Consider the following 21,994-nt stretch of genomic DNA (forward strand, 5'->3'; position numbering starts at 1 on the left):
TATATATATATATATATATACATATCTATATCTTTTTTGTTTTAGAGTTTCGAAGAAGCAATTGGCTGTCTGTGTTTCTATTGTATAATTCGTTTAGTGATTTCGCAAAGAAATTTTCTACCGAAGCACGAACAACGTACTCGATGCGAGAGGTGTACATCGTCCGGAACGTAGAATACAAAGATGGAGGAAAACCATAATTAGATTCAGTCGAATAAATTACGAATCATCGTCTCTTATCAGCACGCGACGATTCACGTCTTCTGCATTTTCTTTCACGCTCGTTTTAGAAGCAATTTTCCGATCACGGGGATCAATGGAAAAATACACAGAATCGTTCAAACATAAAGTTCTCCAAAAATATAATTCCCCTTCCTCGCTCTCATCACTTTCGACGAGATTAAACAATCCGTCGTCCGACGCGGAGTCGTAAAATCGCCTAATTTTTCGTCCAATATCGTAATCTCGATTTCCCTTTCGCCTCCATTTCGCTAGTTCTTCGTCATATCGACTGGCTTCGGCTCTCAGCCAAATGTTCTTCGAAGCAAACGCAAAACGATGTAATATATTAGCAATGCCCCTGAATCGAATAATTCGCAAACTTCGTAGCGGCTAATGCGTACCCTAAACGCGCGTTTCTAATTTCTCCCTCTCTCTCGCTACTTTCCTCTGGAACAATTCTCTTCGTTTCCTCGCTTCGTTCGCTGCCTTACACGAGACACAGACCTATTCGATAAGCTGATCGTTCGACTAATCCTTTGATCGCCAAGTTCTGTCAAGAATTTATCGCAGTTACTCGCGAATTTCGAGAACCGATTCTATTTCTACTACGAGTTTGATTGTAAATCAAGCAGAGTCCGAATAAATGGAGAAAGAGGAACAACGCTATCGTCTATATTTCGAGATTCGATGGAACAGAGCCTGCCACGGGAAACATTACACGCGCAAAGGGTTAACAAACGATCAGGCTAACCGCCCAACAGGATTGAAAAACGATGAACGTCCAAAGCACTAAAAAGCACAGGCGACAGACGCGCATACATCGACGAATGTCTCACGAGTGTGTAAAGTGTATCATATTAAAATACAGCTCTTAATTCTTCGACATTTTCTCCCGCTAATTTCATCTTTCTCCCCTCCTATATCTCTCTTCTCTCGCGTTTTACTTTTATTTTGCGTCGTCGCTCTTCTCCCTGTCTCACGTACCCCTCTTCTATCGCTTTAATATTAATAATTAACGTTACTTTTTGTTCTCTTAACCCGCCGGTTTTTCATCGTCAAATCGTCTAAAAATATGTCCTATGTATTCTTATTATTCTCCCCATTCGCTCCCAGACTCTCTCCCCTTTTCATCCGTCGTTATTATATCCCCACGATCTCTCTCATTCGATATTCATATTTCCGAGCAAACAACGAGATATATCGCGCATTTCGTTCCAGACAAATATTACCGACACACATGCACACATCGTAAATCGCTTGTACGTACAGTTTGCCTACGCCTAGGTGTGTATTTGCAGAGTGAAACACGGACGGTAGTGCCTAAGAGAAGCTCGCCCAAGATCCGAGAATCTCGCGTGCCGAGAGAACGGTGCGTTTCGATCATTCTTTCGCATTTTCCTTCACCCCTTTCCCTTTTTCCCAGACACGTACGAAAATCGAGATGTCTCGTATACTACCTGACGCATCTCAGCTCGATATTTCCTCTTCTCCTATCCGTGGTACCACGCGTACCGCTTTATTTCTACTTCAAATCGTTGTTCGTCGATGCTAACCAGGAAGACCTCTTCCACATGGCGTGTCTTCGCGTCTCCGAGAACGATTCTCTCTCTCTCTCTCTCTCTCTCTCCCTCTCTCTCTCTCTCTCTCTCCCCTTCTCTCTCTCTCGGAAAAAAAAAAGAATCAAGTCGTTGATTACCGATCGTCACGTCTTCTCCCTCTTTTCCCGCCACCTTCCCTCTCTCTCGCTCTCTCTCTCTCTCTCTTTCTCTCTCCGTTCACCCGATGCACTTGTTCGAAACCTCGGCACAGCCTCTTCGGAAACTACGGGCATTTCCGTGGCCTAGCACCGCCTCCTTCAACAGTTCCTTCTCGTCACCCTGATCCCTGGACTCCGTTCGAGTTCCGAAAGGCGATCGACGCGAGCACCAGTGTCGTCGTTCCCTCTTGGAACCTCGCTCCTTCTTCGCGTCGTGAAAGGGGCAACCGGGCCTCTGGCCGTGGGTTTCGAAAAAACGGAAACCCGTGAAAAACGGCCGGCGAACGTGACACACGAAGATCGACACCGATCGCCGGTCTTAAACCTCCGGCGTGCTACTGGCACCGAGTTCTCGTCAGTTAGGAACGCCTCGTCACGCTTTGTCCCGGTTTACGACGCTAGATTCAGGCCTGTGCTTCATGAGATACCATCGAAGTCGGCCGGGACCCTTTCACAAATAGTCGTTGTCCACCGCCTGCGCGTCCTGCGACTTCAGGGTGGCCATTTCTTCCACGGTGCCCTCTTCCGCTTCCTGCTCCTCCACGAAGTTGATACTCCCGGCCTTGTACCACACCACTATGTCCACCACGAACGCGAGAATCAGGATTCCGCCGGTGGTACCTGGCGATTCGTGCAGAGTTAATCCGATGGGAATCTAAGAACGCGACGAGACCGAATTTCTTCGCGTGGAAACGAGATTCGTGTGAGTGATCACGAAGACGGATAAATTCGCGAGAAATTCAGCCTCGACGCGTAATGGCGGGGAATAGCGTGCAGTAGCCAGAGTCGGAGAATCGAGATGCAGATATTTCCGACTCCTCCTCGCCGCAGATTTCTTCCTAACCGCGTACGTACCATGATAGAACATTCTAAAGACATTCGAGTCGTAAAGCCAGCAGGCACCTCGCTCGCCGCAAGAGTATTCCCATACGAGACAAGCGGAGTCCACCACAGCACCATAAACGATTGGACACGGGACGTTACCTGGAACCAACCGACCAACGGATCATTCGTCTGATAAATTCATTTCTGAAATCCTCGCGGAATCGCCGGGATTCTCGTGCTTTTCAAGGCGATCGAGCGAGAGCACAATGGACGATTAAGATGGCCGTAATGGCGTTTAATTTATCCCGGAGAGAAGGTATAACGATTTAAAGGAAGGAGCAGGTTGATAATTACCGAACAGGCCGATGGCGAATTGTATGAGCCCCAAAGCCATCGCCTTGTCCCGTGGATCCACGCACCGTAGGATCAACAGCATGGAACCCACCTCGCTGGTCGAGTGGATGAAAACGAACACCGAGAACAGGACCATATAAACCCAAAAGTTACTGCACTCGAGCTCGCAGTAACCGATCGTCGCGGTGCTGGCCGTTTCCGGTGTCGTTAGGTTCGACCCGATGCACTGGCAGTTGTAAAACTGAAAAGCCGCGAAACCAGCGTTGTTAAGGTGCGCCGAGTATGCAGATTTCAAGCGGAAATTAAACCTCTTCTAGTACCATAAATACGGGATAAAGGGGAATTCTTTCGAATGGTTTCGTGCGTTTCGCCGCGGTGATAATCGCTCGATCGACATTTCGCGATAAAGGTATGGAAGCAAGTAGTACGGTGAAAGTAGCGGATACGAGACGCGAGGATGGCTGGCGGGAGCCGAGTCGAATTTCGGAACGACCCTGCGCGTGTTTGGCCACCTGATTGCGCAAGCAATCGGATCGGTCCGCGCGCGAAATCCGTACAACTGGAAATGAAACGCTGACGGCGAGGCACGTTTCAATTGCGAAAGTAATGACTTGCGCCGTTGCGCAATCAATGAAGCATTGTTTCGTCCGGGCGAATAATGCGATTTCGTCCGTAAATGGTAGAACAACGAAACATTTCTGGCCTAGTTGCATGCTACTGTCACCGACAATTACGACCGCGGCTGTTTCCCGATGCATCGGGCTATATATCAATATTCCCCCGCGGTGACGTCACTGGCTGTGCACAATCAGGGGAATGCAATCAACGCGCGGAATAGCGAAGAAGTTATTCGATTGGAATCGCGACGGCGCAACGGCGCAACGGCGTAACGAGACGGTGAGATCGCCGCTTACACCGGTTCTTACCACGTTCCCCGATTGTTAGGATCGATCGTATAATTAATTGCTTCGTATTCTCCGCTTAAGTATCTTTAGTTAATTCTATTTAACTGCCTCGGTTCGCCATCTTTTACGCTCTCCTCTAATAGCTCCGTAAAACTGTCGATAACGATTAGTTTCCGTTCTTACTCACCGAGGCTACCTTCCCATCCACCACCGTGTAATTGGAGCAGCCCGCGTGACACGCGGAAAAATACGTCTTGCCGTCCACACCGCAGATCGGACTGAACTTCTTCCGGACGCAGTCGCAGGTAGCCTCGCAGGTCGGCTCGAAGCTGGACAATCTGCAAGCATTTCCGCCCTTCGTTCAACCTTCCTTCCATTTTCCACGAATCCAGCTTTTGTCCCCCCCCCCCCCCCGACGTTTTCCGCTTTCAACGTGCCACGCGGCGTAATTTAGACGCGGGTACAGTTAGCGCAGAGCGCGCAAAGCGGAAAACGCTGAAACGCAGGGGACGAGAATCGGTGGGAATTTCAGGGGGGACGAAATCTTACCCGTTGGAATGCGAAACGAGACCAGCGAAATCGTCCATCGGGCAACCGATGAACATCAGCACACCCATGCCGATCGCGTACACTACGGCTGTGAAGGCGATCCAGGCTGCGACGAACCTGGCGTTAGGCTTTGCCCTCAGGATAAACACTCCGCTAATTATAATACCCAGACCCATTACTAAAATACCACCGACACCTGCGAACAAAAGAACAAGGCCAAGCGTCAACGGCAGCTCCTCGCCTGTCGCGATCGATTTTCTCTCGTCCCTTCGAATCCCGTCGACGATATCTCCACTGCGATCGGGAAAATAATTTTCCTGCGCATCGGAGGACGTCGACGGAGGGAAAGAATGGAGCGAGAGAGGGCCTCGATCGAGGGAAGTTAACGAGAAAGGCAGTATTCGGGGCCAGAAGCTCCCCTCGCGTGTCTATTCGCGAAAATTACCTGAGATCATGTTCGCATGATGAGCTGGCAAGCGAAATTGGCTCTCGAGGTACTTTGGCAGGAAGGTGTAGAGGCCGGCGATCGGTAGGATGTGCAGCACGCTGCTGGCCGTCCGGAACATAAGAATGTCGTTCTTCAACAGCCTCTTCACCGCTTTAGGGAAGTCTGCAACAGGTAGAGAGAAGGCGAGGTGTAGCGAGTGCACCGAGTCGTGCAGGCGACGCGAGCCGCGCATCGCGACCTGCAGCCAAACCATTTACATGAAATTTATCCCTCCAACCGTCTTTTTCGCCTCTCGACCGTTCGCGTGCGCGATCGTCCCTCTTGGAAATCGGCGTAGAAATCGGCAGAGATCGGTGGAAATTCCGGTACAGTTTAAATCACGCGTACGCGCGTTTCGTTTCTCTTCCCTGTGTAACTCACGATCGAGAGACCAGTGGGAATCCGACGCATTCGCCGATTCCCAGATATTTATGAACTCGATTACGAACGACGAGCTAATTAGCCCACCGATCGAGTTTCCCTTCGTTCTATTTTCGCGTGGAGACGACGCGGATGAACACGCGGGAGAGTAGAAGAGGACAGGCTGCAACCGCCTCGAGGTCGAAAAACGAGAAACGGATGAGAAAAAGGAAGCGCAACGTCGATACTAGCAGCGACGCGGGAAAAACGAGGATCGATGTTCGGGTATAGGGAACGATAAAGGTTTCGCGAGACGCGCCGGGATCTTTCGAAAGATCCCGATAAGAACCGTGCCGGGCCATTTTCTTCCTCTCCTTTATCTCGCCTCCTTCGACGTTCCCTTGACGTTTCAGCCTCAAACGGACGAGTTTCTTATTTTGCAACCGGTAATCGGATATACCGTCGATCCAGCCAGTCCAGCCTTCGCCAACGAGCTTGTATCTTCATTAGAATTACTCGCATTATCGGATTTAGCCTCTACTCTGTCGCGGACGTTATCGATGGAAAACGTTGCCGAAGCTGAAAAGGGAGAAGCGAAGCGGACGCCCACGCGCGAATAAGCTTTCCGCCGATTTAATCGCCGTGGGTATCCGTTCGCGGATAGGAAACGACGCGAAACGATCGGAAACGATGGGAAACGATGGGAAACGATGGGAAACGATGGGAAAAGATGGGAAAAACGCGATCGGCGATCCACGCGACGAGCATGGGAGCAGAGGTAAAAATCGGGCAAAAAGGCATCGCGCGGAATGCTAAACGAGAAGCGACGTGGCACGATCGGATGAAGCATCGATTTTCGAGCAATCGTAAAAAACGCGAATTCCTGCATGGAACGGAGGGGAGGAAGGGAGGAGGGAGTGGGAAAAGAAGCGGAGAGAACGATGCACGATGAGGCTGCGTCCGCCTTCGTGCGAGGTTTCCGTTCGAGAAACCCTCGGTGGAAACTGACATTAAGGATGCCTAGGACTGCTCTAGGCTTCCAGGAAGGCCAGGCTAGAGTCGTGGCAACCCCGCATAGAGAAGTCCTGCAGACCATGAGTAGACAAACGTGACTAACATTGCGCTCCGTGTATTATCGCGACAACCCCGCAGCAGGCACATACAGGGTGGCCTTTCGCGAAAAGCCCGCGGAACCCGTCGACCTCCTTCGATTCTTCGCGCGAAAACGCGTTCAACGTCGTCCAATCGACGCATGTATCGAGTAGATCGTGCGACGTACGACCGACATTCGTTCAACGTACGATCACGAGGATTAATCGGGTGTGTTCTCGAGATTTTCGCTAGACTTTCGTCAGATCTTTCCACCGGGAGGAGGAAAGCTCGAGGACAAAGTTGGACGATGGATGGATCGAATAATACGCGAATCGCGTGTGGCTGTTCGATTCGACCTGTCCTCCTGCGAGGCGATCCTCTCTGGCATTCCACAATCTACTTCGCGGCGGTACCACATACGGAAGTTTCTACTGAAAGCATCGTTCGCCGTCGTAACTCTACGACATTCCAACGTTTTTCGAAACCTCGTGCGCGCGCGTGCCTGTACTCCGCTCCGCTAGCTTCCTCCTAGGAACCCATCCCTCGCTGATCCGCGCGGGCCCGCTCGTTCCGAAATTCCGTATCACCGGCCGTTCTCGCAGGACCGCGAGGATTCCTGTAACCTCCTCGAACTCGGGCTTCCACCTACGGTGCGGGTAAAAAGCGTTCGGTTGGAGGTCGGTGGAGAGACGCGGGGCCGATCGTTTCTGGAAATTCCCGGCAAAAAGGAGTCGAAAGGCCCGAAACGTATCCGGATTTCTCGTCTCTCCGGTGTGTCCGCCATGTGTACGTAGGAGTAAAGGATCGGCGGTTCTGCGTGTGTGCGCGTGAACGCGGCGGGCCCCGTGTGTGCGTTAATAATGATGACTGACCGACTGGTGCACTAGGTGGGGCAAGTTCACGGTCATGCGTCGTGCATAGCGCTCGGTAGGCACGCGCGCGCGTGCATTTCTGCGTGCATATACGGCCCTGTTCTTCTCTGGCCGCGTGTGGATCCGTTCCTCGCGGGGAGAGGACTTATCTCAGCTGTCTCGTGCACCTCGGCCGACATAACACGCGCGACGTAACGCACCAGAAATGCGCCGCGCGACGCGCACCGACGATGCGCGCCTTTTCGCTCCTCTCTCCTCTTTTTAAATCTCTTCCTCGCGTGATCCACCGCCCCGCGGGGAAATTATCCTCCTCCCGGCCGGATGCACGGCTCAGTTTTTGGTCGGGCCAAGCGTTCCCTCGAAAATACGAGCAATTTGCTTCGCTACCTTCTCGCCGCGGCGCGCCACCGCTGCAACTCGCTCTCGAGACCAGAGGACGACTCGCGATTAGTTCTTCTTTCCGTGATTCAAATTTTCGTTCCTCGTCTCGATCGTGACGCGATTCCACCGCCGCCGAGTGCATATGGATAATTTTCGTCAGCCGAACACGCGACACTAGGCCTCGCGCTCCACGCCCTCGCTCACTCGCGCGCGCACGCGTGCGTATCGGTGTATAGATAGGTTCAAAGTCGGGGACCGCGGTTATTTTTAAGCAAACGTGCACAGGCCGCAACGTCGGAGAAATGCACGTGCTGCACTGGAACGTACGAGTTTCATTATCGATGCGACTCGTGCCGCATTTCGAGCAGCTCGCTCTGTCAGGGACGACATTCCGGAACATTGTCGGTCAAGGGTAAAAAGGAGGCAAGTATACGGAAAATCGGACGGTTGGCGTATCCAGGATTTAGCGGATCGACTTAGCCCGACGAATTGGCCGTTTCGTGCCGACCGCTGCCACGAAGAACGTCCCCCCCCCCCCCCCCCATCTATCGATCTCCTCGAGGAACAGATGTTGCGTGGCCTTCGATCGAAAGTTTCAACGAAGCGGACCGAGAATAAACGCGCCAAGGGTCGCCCCGTTGTCCCAGGCGCAAAAGGGTTCCCAGAAAAGGGCTCGCCCGTGTTTCAGAAAGCGTTAGCCTGCGTGCTCACGATCGAACGAACAGACACGCCGGCTCTGCGAACCTAAATTCGCCATTGACCTTGACTGCCAGGTTCACGCTTGAAAGATCATCTTATTGGCCCGTCCTTTCGTCCCGATAAACGTCCACACGACGAATACATAATGGCCCTCACTGTCTCGCTGTCTGACCCAAAAGTATCGCCGAATCAACGAGAATCGCTCGTCGTTCGCCTCTGCGATCTCGTTTTCATCGAACGGTACCAAAATGGTGACCGACCGGTGCAAATGGTGACTTGCCGTTTCAAAATCGCCGATATCGCGGTGGAATCGTAAAGATCGGACTTCCTTCTTCCCCTTGCGCGTTGCGCCGGTGATGATACGTTAAGTAGCCTAAAATTATAGCGGCAGCCATGTTTGCACGACGCGAGGGGGCCATTCGTTGCATAGTCGCGAACGGAATGAACCCAACGACCGGATATACACGTACACGACTGGGCTACGATTAATAGACGGTTTCGGGACGTCCGATGATACTTTTATCTTCCTCGTCGAATCTTCCCCGGGCAATTTTGCGGGACGGCTGCAAAACACGGGGAGGGGGCGCGCGGAACGGCTTACGGGAAGCCATAAAATCAAATTAAACCGCTCTGATCCGATGGTCGGAGCTTAAACACCGGCCTCTCTGACGAACAATTCGCGTCGCCACGATAAATCAGGGCTTACCTCGGAGACTAGGCTTTTTCGCATCCGCCCGTTTCGGCGGTGTTCTGCTCGCGGGCAACCGCGTCGGGAACGCGAACATTCCTATGCTGACCAACATCAGCATGGCGGATATTAGCACCAAACCTGCAACAATCCAATTAATATTTTTCTCTTCCATATTTTTCTCCTCTATCCCAAATTAAAAACGGGCACAATGGGGCACAGAGGGAGGGAGGGGGGACGATTAATCACGAGACAAAGGCGAAAGGGTTCGTTGTCTGCGGAAAACGCGAGGTTCGTGTAAGGAAGTAAGTAAGAAATTTCAATTTACCAAGCCACCATGCTCCGACCCATCTCGGGTCCGTCGGCGTGATTTGCGGATTCGCCGACAAATCCGCGTAAATCATCGTGCACAATGAGCCCAGAATGAAGCCTAGGGCTGGCCCGAGGATCCTCACTCCGATCGTAATCGCTGTAACAAAATACATCGACGCCGTGTTCCGTGAGTATGCAAATTCTCGACAACTCTGAAATTCTGACGATAACGTAACAATGGACGGAGATAATCGAAGCGAAAGATCGGCGATCGTTCCGGAGACTGTGTAAAAACGAAGCCTCGCAACGATAACGTTTCGCTTCCCAGACCCAACTCCGTCCTCGTTTTTCCATTTCTTCCCCTTTCGTCGCGGTGTAACGCCGGTATACAAGGGACGCGATCCTTACCGAAATAGAGCGGGCTTTCTCTGCTGGCCACATTGTCATCGATGTAAGGGATACCGAGGGTATAGACGGCCGTCTGACCCATTCCAACGCCCAACAGGGAGACGAAAAATATAGCCAGGACCACCGTCGTTATTTTGATCTGTATCCTCTGCTTCGTCAACGAGTCGCCCTCGCAGGAGTTCATCTTGTTCATCGTGGCCGACGTCGTGGACGAGTTCCAGCTTTCGAGAAAAAGAGAATCCACCGTGATATCGGCAGCTCTGAGAAACGATTATTCGATCGCGTGGCTGTTCGACCAACTTCGTGTCGCGATAACGTGGCGTGTTAATTGTTCTTTTTATTCATAAACGCGGAGATCGAGCAAGGCAGGTACGGACACCTAACCCATTTAAAAAAAGGTACGATCGATCGCCACGGAATGGAGGTGGGTAAGGAGAAATGGGTCGGGCAGAAATTGCATAATTTCGAGATCGTAGCACCGACCGACCGACCGACGACGAGACGTCGTTGTCCGCGATTTTTCTCTATTCCTTTCCTTCCTTTTTATTCGAGTCTTTTCTTTCACAAAATTCGGAGAAAAACGCGGAAGCGAAAACGAAGCGAGCAAGACAGAGCACGCGGAAGCGAAGGAGCGAGAGAGAGAGAGAGAGAGAGAGAGAGAAGGAAGCACCGTTTACCTGTCGAGCGTGGCGTTCTCCGATCGATCCTGCAGTTTGCAAAGGTTCGCGGGAATCGGGTCGGTGTTGTTCGGATCGCCACCCTCGACACCGCTGAAAAACATCTCGTTCTGATGGATCAGCTGTTCACCGAAGATGAAATGGGGCATCGAGCAGGTGAACGAGCTCACCGCGAACAGGATCATGCCCCAAGCGATCCACTTAGGCCGGTGACCTTGGCCCCCGTAGTACGTAAGCAGGAGAGAGGAACCGATCTGGCCGATCTCCGTCGCTGACATTATGATACCGGTGGTCTTCGACTGAATCTGGAACAGCTTCTCGATCGTCGTGATCACCGAGACGAAGTACGTGTAGTACATTCCCTGAAGCACCTGCAAAACCCAAACGCAATTTTAACCGTGACCACGTTCAGCAAACTTCCTCTTCTTTTCGAAGAAAATCGAAAGGTTCTCCAAGGGACTCGACATCTCCGATTCGAATCTCGAAGCTAGCCCAAGAGCTGACCAAAAGCTAACCCAAACCAACCCAGGTGATGCAGAAGGTGACCAGGAAGGCCTGCTTCGTGGCGAAATACTGAAGCCAATGTGGCCTGCACGGGCCCCAGCCGCAAGACACGTCGGCGTCGTCGAACTCCGTGTGAAGACTGCTAGACTTCTCGTCGGACATGATTAGCTTGCCGTTTTCCGTAGCAGCGATCTCGTGCAGCTTGCCGTTCGGTATCGAGCCGTTGTTGTTGTGCTGCTTCCCGCAGATCAGCCCATTCCCATTCGCCATCTTCGGCGGGATTATCGTCAGCGCCTCCACGTTTCCGTTCGCCAGGATCTGCGTGTCCTCGCCCGCCATTATATCCCTCGACGATCAATCCGCGCTCTCCTCCACTGCCTCCTCTCGCTTCTTCCTAACCCTCTTCTAGCACCCGTTTGCACCCTCTAGCCGGGATTCTTCCTCGTGGGAGGATCCTCTCGACCGCTCAAACGACTCTCATTCGAACGGTCAACCTGCGAAAAGAATTGTGCGATCAGTGAAGGGAAACGATTCGATAACGACACCGATTTCCACGAAGTCCAAGTACGAATGATATTTTCGTGCGTCAAGAACCGATCACGATATTGCTCGGCATTAGCGATTTATACGAAATCCGCGCATTCGTGTAACCTCGTTCATCGTGTCCGTGTACTCGGTTGGTTTTTAAAGGTCGGCTCGCATAAACGTCATCGATATTTGTTCGCGATTCTCCGTATAACCGCAACGATTTCTCCCGGCGATCGTCGTCGAGGGGGAAAAAAAGGCGGCCGAAAGGTGTCCAGGAATAAATCGTCAAACTCGCGGTCGCGATTTATCATCCGTTCGAGACGCTTTCGAGATGCGCTTCGTATTTTTGAATGTCTAACTTATGTGCGTCACGGCATTATTTATAACGGCGGTGTCTCTCTCCGCAGTCATCCACCGTGTTTCTGCGAAATCGCGATTGGCTTTGTTCCACGGTAAATGAAATTGCGCCGCTTCGCTCGGCCCCCTGGCCAACGGGGAGCAGGAACAATCGACCTGTCGTGTATCCCCCTACGAAATTTCGTAGACTTTCTACGCAACGGCGGAGGCGGTCTCTCGCGATTCTCTAGAAAGTAATCGTCGGACACGCGATCCTGCGCGGGATTCGGTTGCAAATAAAAAGGAGTACAGCGACAGAGATCCTTTCTCCGCCGCGACTCACGGGAAGGAAACAGGCTGGCTGAAACAGCCTGTAGCCGGTGTCCTCTCACTTTCATCGGTGCCCGACTTTTCTCATTTCCCTCGCGTTCCATTGCACCGACTATCCTACCGATGCGGTTTTCACTGACAGTGAGTAGGAGTCTGCGGACTAGAACACGTAGCCAGCCACGCAACGGGTGCTCCGAAAGTACTCCTCGCCGATTTCTCCATTCCGACCGTCTATTTTCAGCGTTTTCCAGAGGTACCCGCGACGCGTTGCAAGCCTATAGCAAAGAAATTTCAAATTCGCCTGCAATCGTCTTCGCGAAGGATGCTACACGTATCGCGCTGTACCTATCGCGTACCAAGGAGAAAATCGAAAAATTCGTGACGAATTTTATTATTTTTCCAGGCACAGGCGTAAGCAAGACGTAGCCCAATTTCCGAGTCGGCCGAATCGGTTTCCTGGCCAACGAGATTTCCCGTGGACGAGGAGAAACGGGGAAAGAGGGGAAGGGACGAAGGGAAAGAAGAAGACCGGGCTGGCAGATGGAGGTACGATTTCGTTAGCGGGCGAAACGATTCGAGAGGCGTCCGGCCAAGAAACTTCCTGTCGAATGGGCTCGCGCATGATAATAAAACGCGAGGAACGGCGCACGAGCAGATTTTATTTCGACGTTAATTGGCCGCGCACGGTAACCGACCCCCGAAACACTGTCCAAGAATACGAATGTGTTTACGGTGCAGTGTCGTTCCGCCGCGCCATTGACCCGTTAATGTTTGAACGTCGCGCGCTGCCAGGGTACCCCCCGTGTATTCCACACGTGTCGAGGGAACAACCTTCCCCGCGCGTCCATTTATTCCACCGGGCCGCTCCCTGCCGTGGCAAACTCGAGATTTCCGTCAACCGGAGCACGCTTTCGACTCTTACCCGTGACCCTGATCGAATTCGACTCTGCTCCGCGAAACGGACGGGGGGGCCCCGGCGACGCCGCGCGCAACCTTGACGCCTAATTCCGTGCAGGAAGTCCAGCGACGATAAATCATGTTTCTTTCGCCAGCCAAACGCCCGGCTCGGCCGAGATAAAAAATTTAATTATCGTCATTAACGTTTGTTTTGACGCGGACTTGTTTCTGCGCGCGGGCTAACGTGTTCCGGGAACCAGGCCTGCGGGACAGTCTCCTCTAATCTCGTGGAATCCTGCGTCGTTAATTCACCCACCGACACCACCGTCCAGTCGCCTCGAACTTCGAACCCCGCCATAAATCGCCGAGCAAGAGACCGACCAACGGAACCTAGGATCCCCGAAAAGAGAGAAAAGAAAGGATTACGTCCCGGCGTTTAGGTTAACGCGTTTTTCACTTAGACCCCGATATCTGCGCGTTCTACCCGAAAAGAGATAAAATCTGGAACGGGGGGACGGGGCGTTTAATCACGGCTGCCAGCAGCAGCGAATTGGTCAAGCGAAATTCCCCGCACACATCTTCGGCTGCGATCGGAACGAAATCGAAAGGGCCCCGGGAGAAGAGCGTGTCTCGGGCTCTCTCGTGCCGCGTTCTCGATGGCGAAACTCCCGTGGCAGTTGCCTTTTTGCCGATCGTAAATCCTTTTCGGACAACACCGGCTCCCGAAGTGAAAATCTTCGCGGCAATGGCCGATTCCGGCGCACCGCGCGCGCGCGCAGGATGCCCCGTCGATGAATCACGTGTCGCCGAAATCTACCGTTTTAATCGTTTTCCAACCGATCCTATCCGCGCTTTTTTCCCCGGCAATCGGCTTATGAATATTTATCGCTCGACTCTGCCATGCCGGTCTTCACCGGCCCGACCTTTCCTCCGCAACCTGCGCGTCCACGGTGTGCAACAGTTAGATATTTTTCTTCCTCTCGCTTCTTTTTCCTTTCATTTCTTCACTTTTTCATTTTTTCCCACGAACGAGAAGGATCCTTTCGGGATGTTATTTCAAACGAAACGGTTTGTTTATCGCCAGCGGAACGAGGATAATTTTAGGCCAGCAATTCGGTCTTGGCTTCTTCGACTCTATCCGTCAGAGATTTATCGCTCGACGCGTAACTCGTTTTTCCACCGGCGAAGAGGGGGAAGATTTTCGAAATTTTCGAATAGCTGGAAGAGGATGGTCCGTTGGGAAAGCACGAGCGCTTTGGGATTTGAAACGAGTGCCAAGGCTCGGAATCCGTGAACGGTAGGCCGAGGCATCGGCGCGATTTCTCGCGCGGCCAATTAGGAATTCCTCTCGCATCGGGATTTCGTTCGGGATGTCATAGGCTGCCGATGGAACCAGCTATGATGCAACGAGAAAAGAAATTTCCGGTAATAAATTGCCGTGGTATGCTGCCGTAGGCTTGAATGGGGACTCAAATATCTCGTAAGAGTTCTCTCGCTGGGAGCCCACGTGCGTGCTTCGCGGCGATAATACTTGCCAGCCGCTATTATTCTTATTATTCGATTATCGATCTTCCGTTGCTCGTCGAGACATCCTTTTCCTCCCATTTACCCGACTAATCAACATTCAAACGTCCCAGCTAATACCACCTCTTCGCGCTTAATCGAGGCTGGAGAACGCGACGCGTATAATGCCCCTTCGAATTACCATTTTTCACACGCGGTTCGGATACACGACTGTTCCGAACGATCTGGGATCGATCGTTGGCAGCGACGAAGATCGGACCTCTGGACGGGGCGGAGGCGATGGAAGGGCCGAGAATCGACGCAACGCGTCCCGATTTCGTCGGTATCGGGACGGAAAGATCGGCTCGCCCGCGGAGATGCGATACACGAACACCTGGACACCGTGACGGCACGTACGTGCACGAAAACAGCGGCGTTCCTCGTCAAGTTCCAACAGCGTTGCGCCGGAGAGACTTGGTCTAGGTCGCCTTTCACTGTCCTACTGACGTCTCGTGGTTAGTTGGTTAGTTGCTCTATTCTACTACGACTACGACTCAATGCCAGCGTGCACGTTGTCGTACAGAGCGACCCAAAAGAAACTACCGGCTCGGAAGGCCGAGCACGTGATTGGACGAGGGGGGGGGGGGGGGGGGGGGGGAACAAAATCTTGCGTTCGACTATCGAGAGAAAGAGAGCGAGAGAGAGGCCGGAGAGCCGAGGTTTCACGGTTGTCGAAAACGTCATTTTTTCCGCCGATCCACGCGTTTCCCCGATAATTCTTTGTATCTACAATCAGCGAGCGATGAAAAGGGAATTAATACGGGGGAATATGGAAGACCCTTTGGTCCGCGCGTCCTCGACGCGAAATAAAGAAAGCAATTTCCTTCGGGTGGCCCTCGAACGCTCGTCAAAATGCCTGGCAGTGTGCAAAACAGGCTGCATTGTGACGCGTTCGCCAATCGTAGTCAGGAGCGATCGGCTCGCGGCGTAAAACAGCCTACGAAGAACCGTACGAAGGTCTGACAGGACGAAATCGAAGGAAGGAACGTGGACGAGGCAAAGAACCTCGGATCCTTCCGCGTCGAATCGTCGTGTCAGCCTTTGTCTCGACAATGCCGAGTGTCCTGTATCCATGGCACACTTTTTACCACCCTTTCACGGTCAATTGCCCTTTTTAAAACAGCTTTTTACCGGGCCGTTCGACGCGTGTGTACAGAGAGAGAGGACCGTCCCGACAGACCGTGCACCCTGGTCTCATCGACGTTTCCACCGTCCGTTCAATCCATCCACGGGGTGGAAAAACCCTCCGTCGTCTGGCTTTTTCTCGCTGGAACCCCGTTTTCCCGATTTCGCATTCCCGATCGCGTGTCCGGTAAGAGGGGTATCCGGCAACGTGTCCGTTACGCGTCCGAGATGGACGCTTTGAAAAATTCTGCCACGGACGAGAGGGAGAGAAATTTCAGCTGGACAAAGGCGCAATGGCGCGAGACGAGGCGCGAGCTGGCGCGCACCCCGCCGCGGGCCCTCGCGAGGCGCGGTTCCGCTTCTTTTCCTCCCGTCTCGATCAACCATCGATCGTGACATTTCAGTTTTCTTCGGCTGAATCTATTCCCCTTATATAAGCCCGAGTGTCGTAATAAATCGAATCGACTACTCGATGACTTCTACGAAACTTATACTCGCAACGATCCTACTATATTTCTCGTCCTTCTCGCGGCGTCTGTCCTCGTCCGCGCGGGGAATTAAAGCGAGTAAACGGCGACGAAAGCGTCGAGCAGTTTCCCACTTCTCGAGCGATTCACTTTCGATCGGCAGCTCGGTCGCGGGGAACGCGTGTCGCAAATCTTTGCAAATGCCCCCAAGAAAGTAAGTGGAAAGCAGCGAGATTTATATTCTACTTTGATGTTCCCAGCAAACTTGCTGAACCTGATCTTGAATCTGGTTTACGGTGATACGTTCACATGCACGTGGAGCGGCGTGCTAGAACGCTCGAGAATAATTCGAGCCACTTCTGCGGAACAATAAATAATAAACGCCGCTAAAAACTGGACTCGGGGACGGGTGAGAGACGATTTTCGTGTTTTGCCAGTTTCCTATGCCCGTGTGCTCGTTCCTAATTCGCGTATCGATACTCTCGCCTCTTTTCGTCCCCGATCACCGGCCAATTTCGATCAGCCGGCATCGGCTCGTCTCGATTCTCGTCGCGCTCCATCTCGTCCATTCTTTGTCCGCGCGAAACGTTCCTGACCGCGAGGTCGGACAAGTGGAAAGAGGAAAGTGGAACCTCCCACAGCCTTTCGCGAAGTAATCGCGACAGGATAGCGATTCTAATTCGCGGGGAAATAACGGCGTGGAAGAGGAGCCGTAATCGAGCGAGGATGAAAGTCGTGCTCGCGCGGCCGAGTTGTCTCCGTTAAATCACAGCCGTCGTGAAAATCGAAAGCAGCGAAAGTAATTCCCGTGGCTGGGAACAATAGGGGGAATCCCGATCTCGATCTCGCGGTGCGAAAGCAATAGACGCGCGCCGGCAAAAATAGAGATCGAGCCTCTGCCGAGTGAAAATCTGCCATTTCCCTAGCCCGCTTCCTCGCCTCTCCTCCTCCCCCCTCCCCACGCCTCCCCCCTGAAATTACCAGCCGTAAATCACCGGTAAAATATAGATCGCGAGGGATCGCGATTATTCGCGGCGCGCATGCGAGTGGCGAAATTGAATTCGCATCGGATTCCGATTATTGGTCTCGATTACGGGATTCGTAATCGAACGGTCTCCGCGAGGACGGCTAACCTGTGTGATTAATTAAAATGGAAGCGGAACCGGGCGAAATGGAAGCACGGTTGTACGCACGGCGGGGGGAAAAAGGAAGCTTAAGCCGAAAGTTCAATTTCCACGGTTTCGCGGGGCAGCACGGACAACAAAAATTTAATGAAAGAAGCCGGAGGCCGGTGGTGGAGAGAATCGAACGAAAATAAGAGTGAAAGATGAGCTCGCTCGATATCTCGTCCGCGGCGTCCCAAAAGAAAGCAAGAGTTTAATGGAAACTAGAACATGAAAATCATGTCATTAGAGCACCGCGACCAAACGAGACCCAGCTCGCGCGCGCGCGTGTGCGTGCGTGCGCGCGCGTTCCGCGCGCAAGAACCAACGAAAGTCCGACTCGTCCGCTTCTTCTTCTCCCTCTTCCCTCGCCGGACCATATCCCTTTTGCATTTTTTCCCTCCCCGCCTTTTTCCCCTTTTTTCTCCTACCCCTCGTTCGCGTAATTCGACGCATGATAAATGCCCGCTTCCGAGCTGCTCCGTCCGGCATTTTTTCCATCGAACCATCGATCAGCGCGAGCACACCTCGCGAGATCGGCAGACACCGGTTGCAACGCGTGCATTATATTCCGATCGTCGATCCTCGAAAATTTATACTATCTCGCGCGGCCATTAATAGCCCAGTCCGAACCGATACGGCTCGTAATGATAGATAAACGTCGCTATATTAATAACAGTCGGTATTCGGACCGGCAATAAACTTCCACGGAAATTATGGGTAATAAAGGCTCAAAGGTTCGCTTTTTACGCTGGCTTTTACATTAGCTGTGCTCCACGGGATCTCGTTAACATTGTAACGGCGATGCGCGCGAAACGAGCGCAGGGATAAGCGAATCGCGCGCAGAAACGCGAAAACTCGTCGAATTAGCGGGAATCCCACCGATTCCGACCGATCTTCGATCCACCCCGATCGAGGAAGTCCCGTCGTGTTTCTTCTTCCACCTCTCCGCTCTTTTTCATCCCTTTTCTTCAACCCTTCTTCCTTCCCACCCCTCCTCCTCCTCCACCGCCGCTTCTTCTGCTTCTTCTTCTGCTGCTTCACCTCGCTTTCAGTACCCGTTCCTCCTCGACCATCGCGGTACCCTCGAAACGGGTTCGGCCAAACGATCCTGGATGAATGGTATCGAACCGTCTACTCTCTCGTAGGTCGTCGAGGAATCGTACGTATTGGGTAATTTCTCTCGAGGGTATAACGCGCGAGCCGAGATGCGTTGCGCGCAGGAGATCGTTAAGTAATTTACACTGTATATATACGCGCGCGCATACGTACACGCGTACGTACGGGCACGTAGGTTTATGGAACAATTCGAGGGCCGCCGTGGTAAAGCGCGAGAGTGGAATTTACGAACTGGTGGAAATATCAAAGAGGATGTATAAAGGCCGTTTGCGCGAAAATATTGTAAAACGTTATTACGCGAAATTACCCGAAGCGACATGTATTAATTACCTGACAAAAATCCAGCCCACTGAAATCAACCCCAATTACAAGCCACAATAAACATCATTCCTGAAATGACATCAGACTCAATTAAGCACTTAATCGCTGCAACGAGACGTAATCCAATCTTTACAAACTACCTCCATAAAACCACGCCTACCGTAACACTCGCCCCAAAAGGACCTGCACGACGATTCGATCTCGCAGTAAAATGCAGCATTCCCTTTGGAAAATAACCCGACGAAACGTGCAGGGACGAGAGAGAGAGAGAGAGAGAGAGAGAGAGAGAGAGCTCTACCTGTTTCCAATCCTCTCGGACGTTATTCAGCGCGAAAAATACTCGGCCACGACTTTTACGGCCACGAAGGCCACGAGTAGGTACCCGACCAGCGCTACGCTTCCACGTAAACTTCGCATAGGATCAAGTTCGAACTAGGTCTGGGCTACCGTTCATCGATCCAGTTTAATTTAAGTCCGAGTCGGATCAGACCTAGTTGGATCCGAGTTATCGTGGTCGCACTCGGCGCCTCGGATCCACTTCCGGCGTCGCGCGTTCGCGGAAAATCGGCCGACCGTCAAGGTCGGCTGCTCGAATGGAAAAATCGCGGCTGTCGTCGCGACGCGCGCGTTCCGGTACCACGGCATAACGAATGGTATACCGGCGCGTGGAAAGTGCAGCGTATCGTGCAGCGGGCATAGATAGGAGGGCAAAGTCGCGGCGCATTATGGTGGACAGAGCGCGATGTAATAATAGATCGTATTCACGACCGCGGTGGCCCCTCGCCGCAAATTGCCGACAATCATAGCGCCGACGCTATCGGTAGCATCTTTTTTGGCAAATAACACGCCAACTCGCGCTTATATCCCGGCTACTCGAAGGCCGAGTCGGGGACCGAAGCACGCATCCGCTGACCCCGGCACTCCGCGTCGACGTGATCGCGACGACGGAGGCAGGGAAAAGCGGTTTAATCGAGGGAAAAAAGATTATCGGCCACCGACGCGTCCCGAATATAAAATATTCGAGATTCCAGCGAACCACGGTGACGTTTATTCGAGAGGTGCGCGGTTCGCGATTGGGTAGCAAAGGGTCCGCGAGCACGCCACCGCGATCCAGGGGATCAGAGAATTGCCTAGCTGGAAGGCACGATCGCTTAAAGCTTGACCACACGCGATCCACCCTCGGTGGCGCGATTGATCGTCGACCGGTGGCGAGCTTACGTGCATCCTCGCGGATAGAATTATGGCAGTCCGCGAGAAAGCCGACTCTCCGCGCGGTAATCGGCGAATCGGGACGCGACGAAAAAGGAAAATATTCGATGGAATAGGCTCGGTCTAGGTATCGATGCCGACGCGATCGATCAATCGCGAAGATTACGACACGAATTACCGGTCGATGAGACGGCAGACAGCGCGCGAGCAACGAGAGGAGCGAAAAGATCAGCAGACGATCGGCACCCGATTCCCACTTCTGGTGTCCGCGTTTCCCGAGTGTCTGCAGCTCGCGTGGCCAGCCACGTGTGTCCGACTTCGCGGTTCTCCGACACCCAGCGACACGACAAACGCAAGCGGGACTGGATATTGCACGTGGAGTGCCGGTGCCAAGCGATACGAATCGATTCCAAGCTTTCACGCTTTGGCTCACCGTCTATGGATTCGATCCGCGATCCCATCACGAGGAAACGCGATTTATAATTAGTCGTCGTTCGACTTTACGCGTTTCTTCTATCGCCGGTCCAGGTGTTAGAAATTCTCGCCCGATCCTCGCCAGCGTTTCAAGCCTGTCCAGCGGATTTCAAGCTTCGCTCGCCAGGATCGAAGACCGCGCGCTTCGCGATCCTGCGCTTTCTACCTGCCTCGCCGGTAATTAACGTCGTTACCCCTATCCCGATGCATAATCGAGTTACGGCACGCCGGCGCTGACAACGCGCTCGGAATTTTTCCGAGCCGCCGCGCGGAAAATCTTCGATCTCTCGATGCGGCGCGCCAGTCGAGTTGTACCGTTTTGCTAGTCTGCCCTTCATACCCTTCCCACGACTGCTCCGACACACCGAGCCGCTTGCTACACGTGAACACATTCTAGCCGGCGGATTATGCGAGTCAGGTGAACACGGTGCACAGGTGTGCCGACGCTAGAGATGGGATCAAGCGAATGATCGGACCGTGAGCAATGCGTCGCCGATAACGCCTCGTCGCGGCACGCCGAATCGCGATAACCGATTCTTCGAAAACACCCGGCTTTCCGTAAAATCCGACCTTTCGTCCCCATTTCTCCCGCCGATTTCCGTTCGTTCATCCAACCCGATGGACGCCGCGATCGCACCCGCGAGCCTAGGACCGGCGAGAGAGCCGTGGAATCGGTAACCAGCGATTAGGGATTTATCCGGATGACTCGGTGGAGATTCGCGAGACGGCGAGGCTCGAGATTTCCCGCGAATCGAACGGCGCGGCTATTCGACCGAGGATCTACTTTCCATAAACGCGAGACGTCGGATGTCGGAGAATCGGCGAGGAAGTGGAGCGGATTAGACGCGGATCGACGTGAGCGCGGCTTGATCCCATCTCTAGTCGGCCCACAACACATCGATGCACGCGCGCAGCTGTTTGCCCGCTCGCAAAGTTTTATGCACGCATTTATTTCAAGCGTTCAGCATCTATGTAGCCAGCCGGTGCGAGGCCTACCGGCGGTACCCTTAATGAATTCGCGGAAATCTCATTCCCCGCGAATTCTTCGCCGCGCGCATAAGGTTGCACGCGAAACGAATCGTTCGCTGGCTCGTTACCGGCTCACCGGAAATATTCGCGGAATCCGTGGAAAGTGGACAGCCTAGGGGCGCGACCAACCCCCTCGCTAGTGGCAGTGTATTGAAAAATCCGACGATCCTCTCGTCGAGAACGTTTCTCGATCGCGTCGATCGCGTTCACGCTAGATCAGAGGCCTTGAAACCCGATGGAACGGCCGACGCTTCGGAAGCGATCATGCGAGGCGACTGTCGCTGCATTTTCAAATGTACACACCGTTTCGGTCAGTTGAAGATCGATCACGTGCCTCGGCAT

At 52.9% G+C, this 21,994-nt stretch overlaps 1 protein-coding gene across 2 annotated transcripts in view; it reads right to left on the bottom strand.

Moving 5' to 3' along the window:
* Positions 1-6: 6 nt before the first annotated feature.
* Oatp74D (Organic anion transporting polypeptide 74D) overlaps positions 7-21,994 on the bottom strand; it is a 92,472-nt gene continuing 70,484 nt past the window's right edge. For both annotated transcript variants that reach the window (XM_017906320.1, XM_017906319.1), the window contains 11 exons: positions 11,113-11,585; positions 10,588-10,958; positions 9,911-10,131; positions 9,519-9,659; positions 9,209-9,331; positions 5,057-5,221; positions 4,612-4,807; positions 4,250-4,400; positions 3,158-3,398; positions 2,834-2,962; positions 7-2,599 (listed from right to left, as the gene is read on the bottom strand). In XM_017906320.1, the coding sequence (XP_017761809.1) occupies positions 2,430-2,599; positions 2,834-2,962; positions 3,158-3,398; positions 4,250-4,400; positions 4,612-4,807; positions 5,057-5,221; positions 9,209-9,331; positions 9,519-9,659; positions 9,911-10,131; positions 10,588-10,958; positions 11,113-11,430 (2,226 nt within the window). In that variant the 5' untranslated portion in view covers positions 11,431-11,585 and the 3' untranslated portion in view covers positions 7-2,429. The remainder of the gene's footprint in view (positions 2,600-2,833; positions 2,963-3,157; positions 3,399-4,249; positions 4,401-4,611; positions 4,808-5,056; positions 5,222-9,208; positions 9,332-9,518; positions 9,660-9,910; positions 10,132-10,587; positions 10,959-11,112; positions 11,586-21,994) is intronic.

The sequence above is a fragment of the Eufriesea mexicana genome, unplaced genomic scaffold (genome assembly GCF_001483705.2).
Source record: "Eufriesea mexicana isolate 0111107269 unplaced genomic scaffold, ASM148370v2 scaffold5272, whole genome shotgun sequence".
In the NCBI taxonomy this organism is placed as follows: Eukaryota; Metazoa; Arthropoda; class Insecta; order Hymenoptera; family Apidae; genus Eufriesea; species Eufriesea mexicana.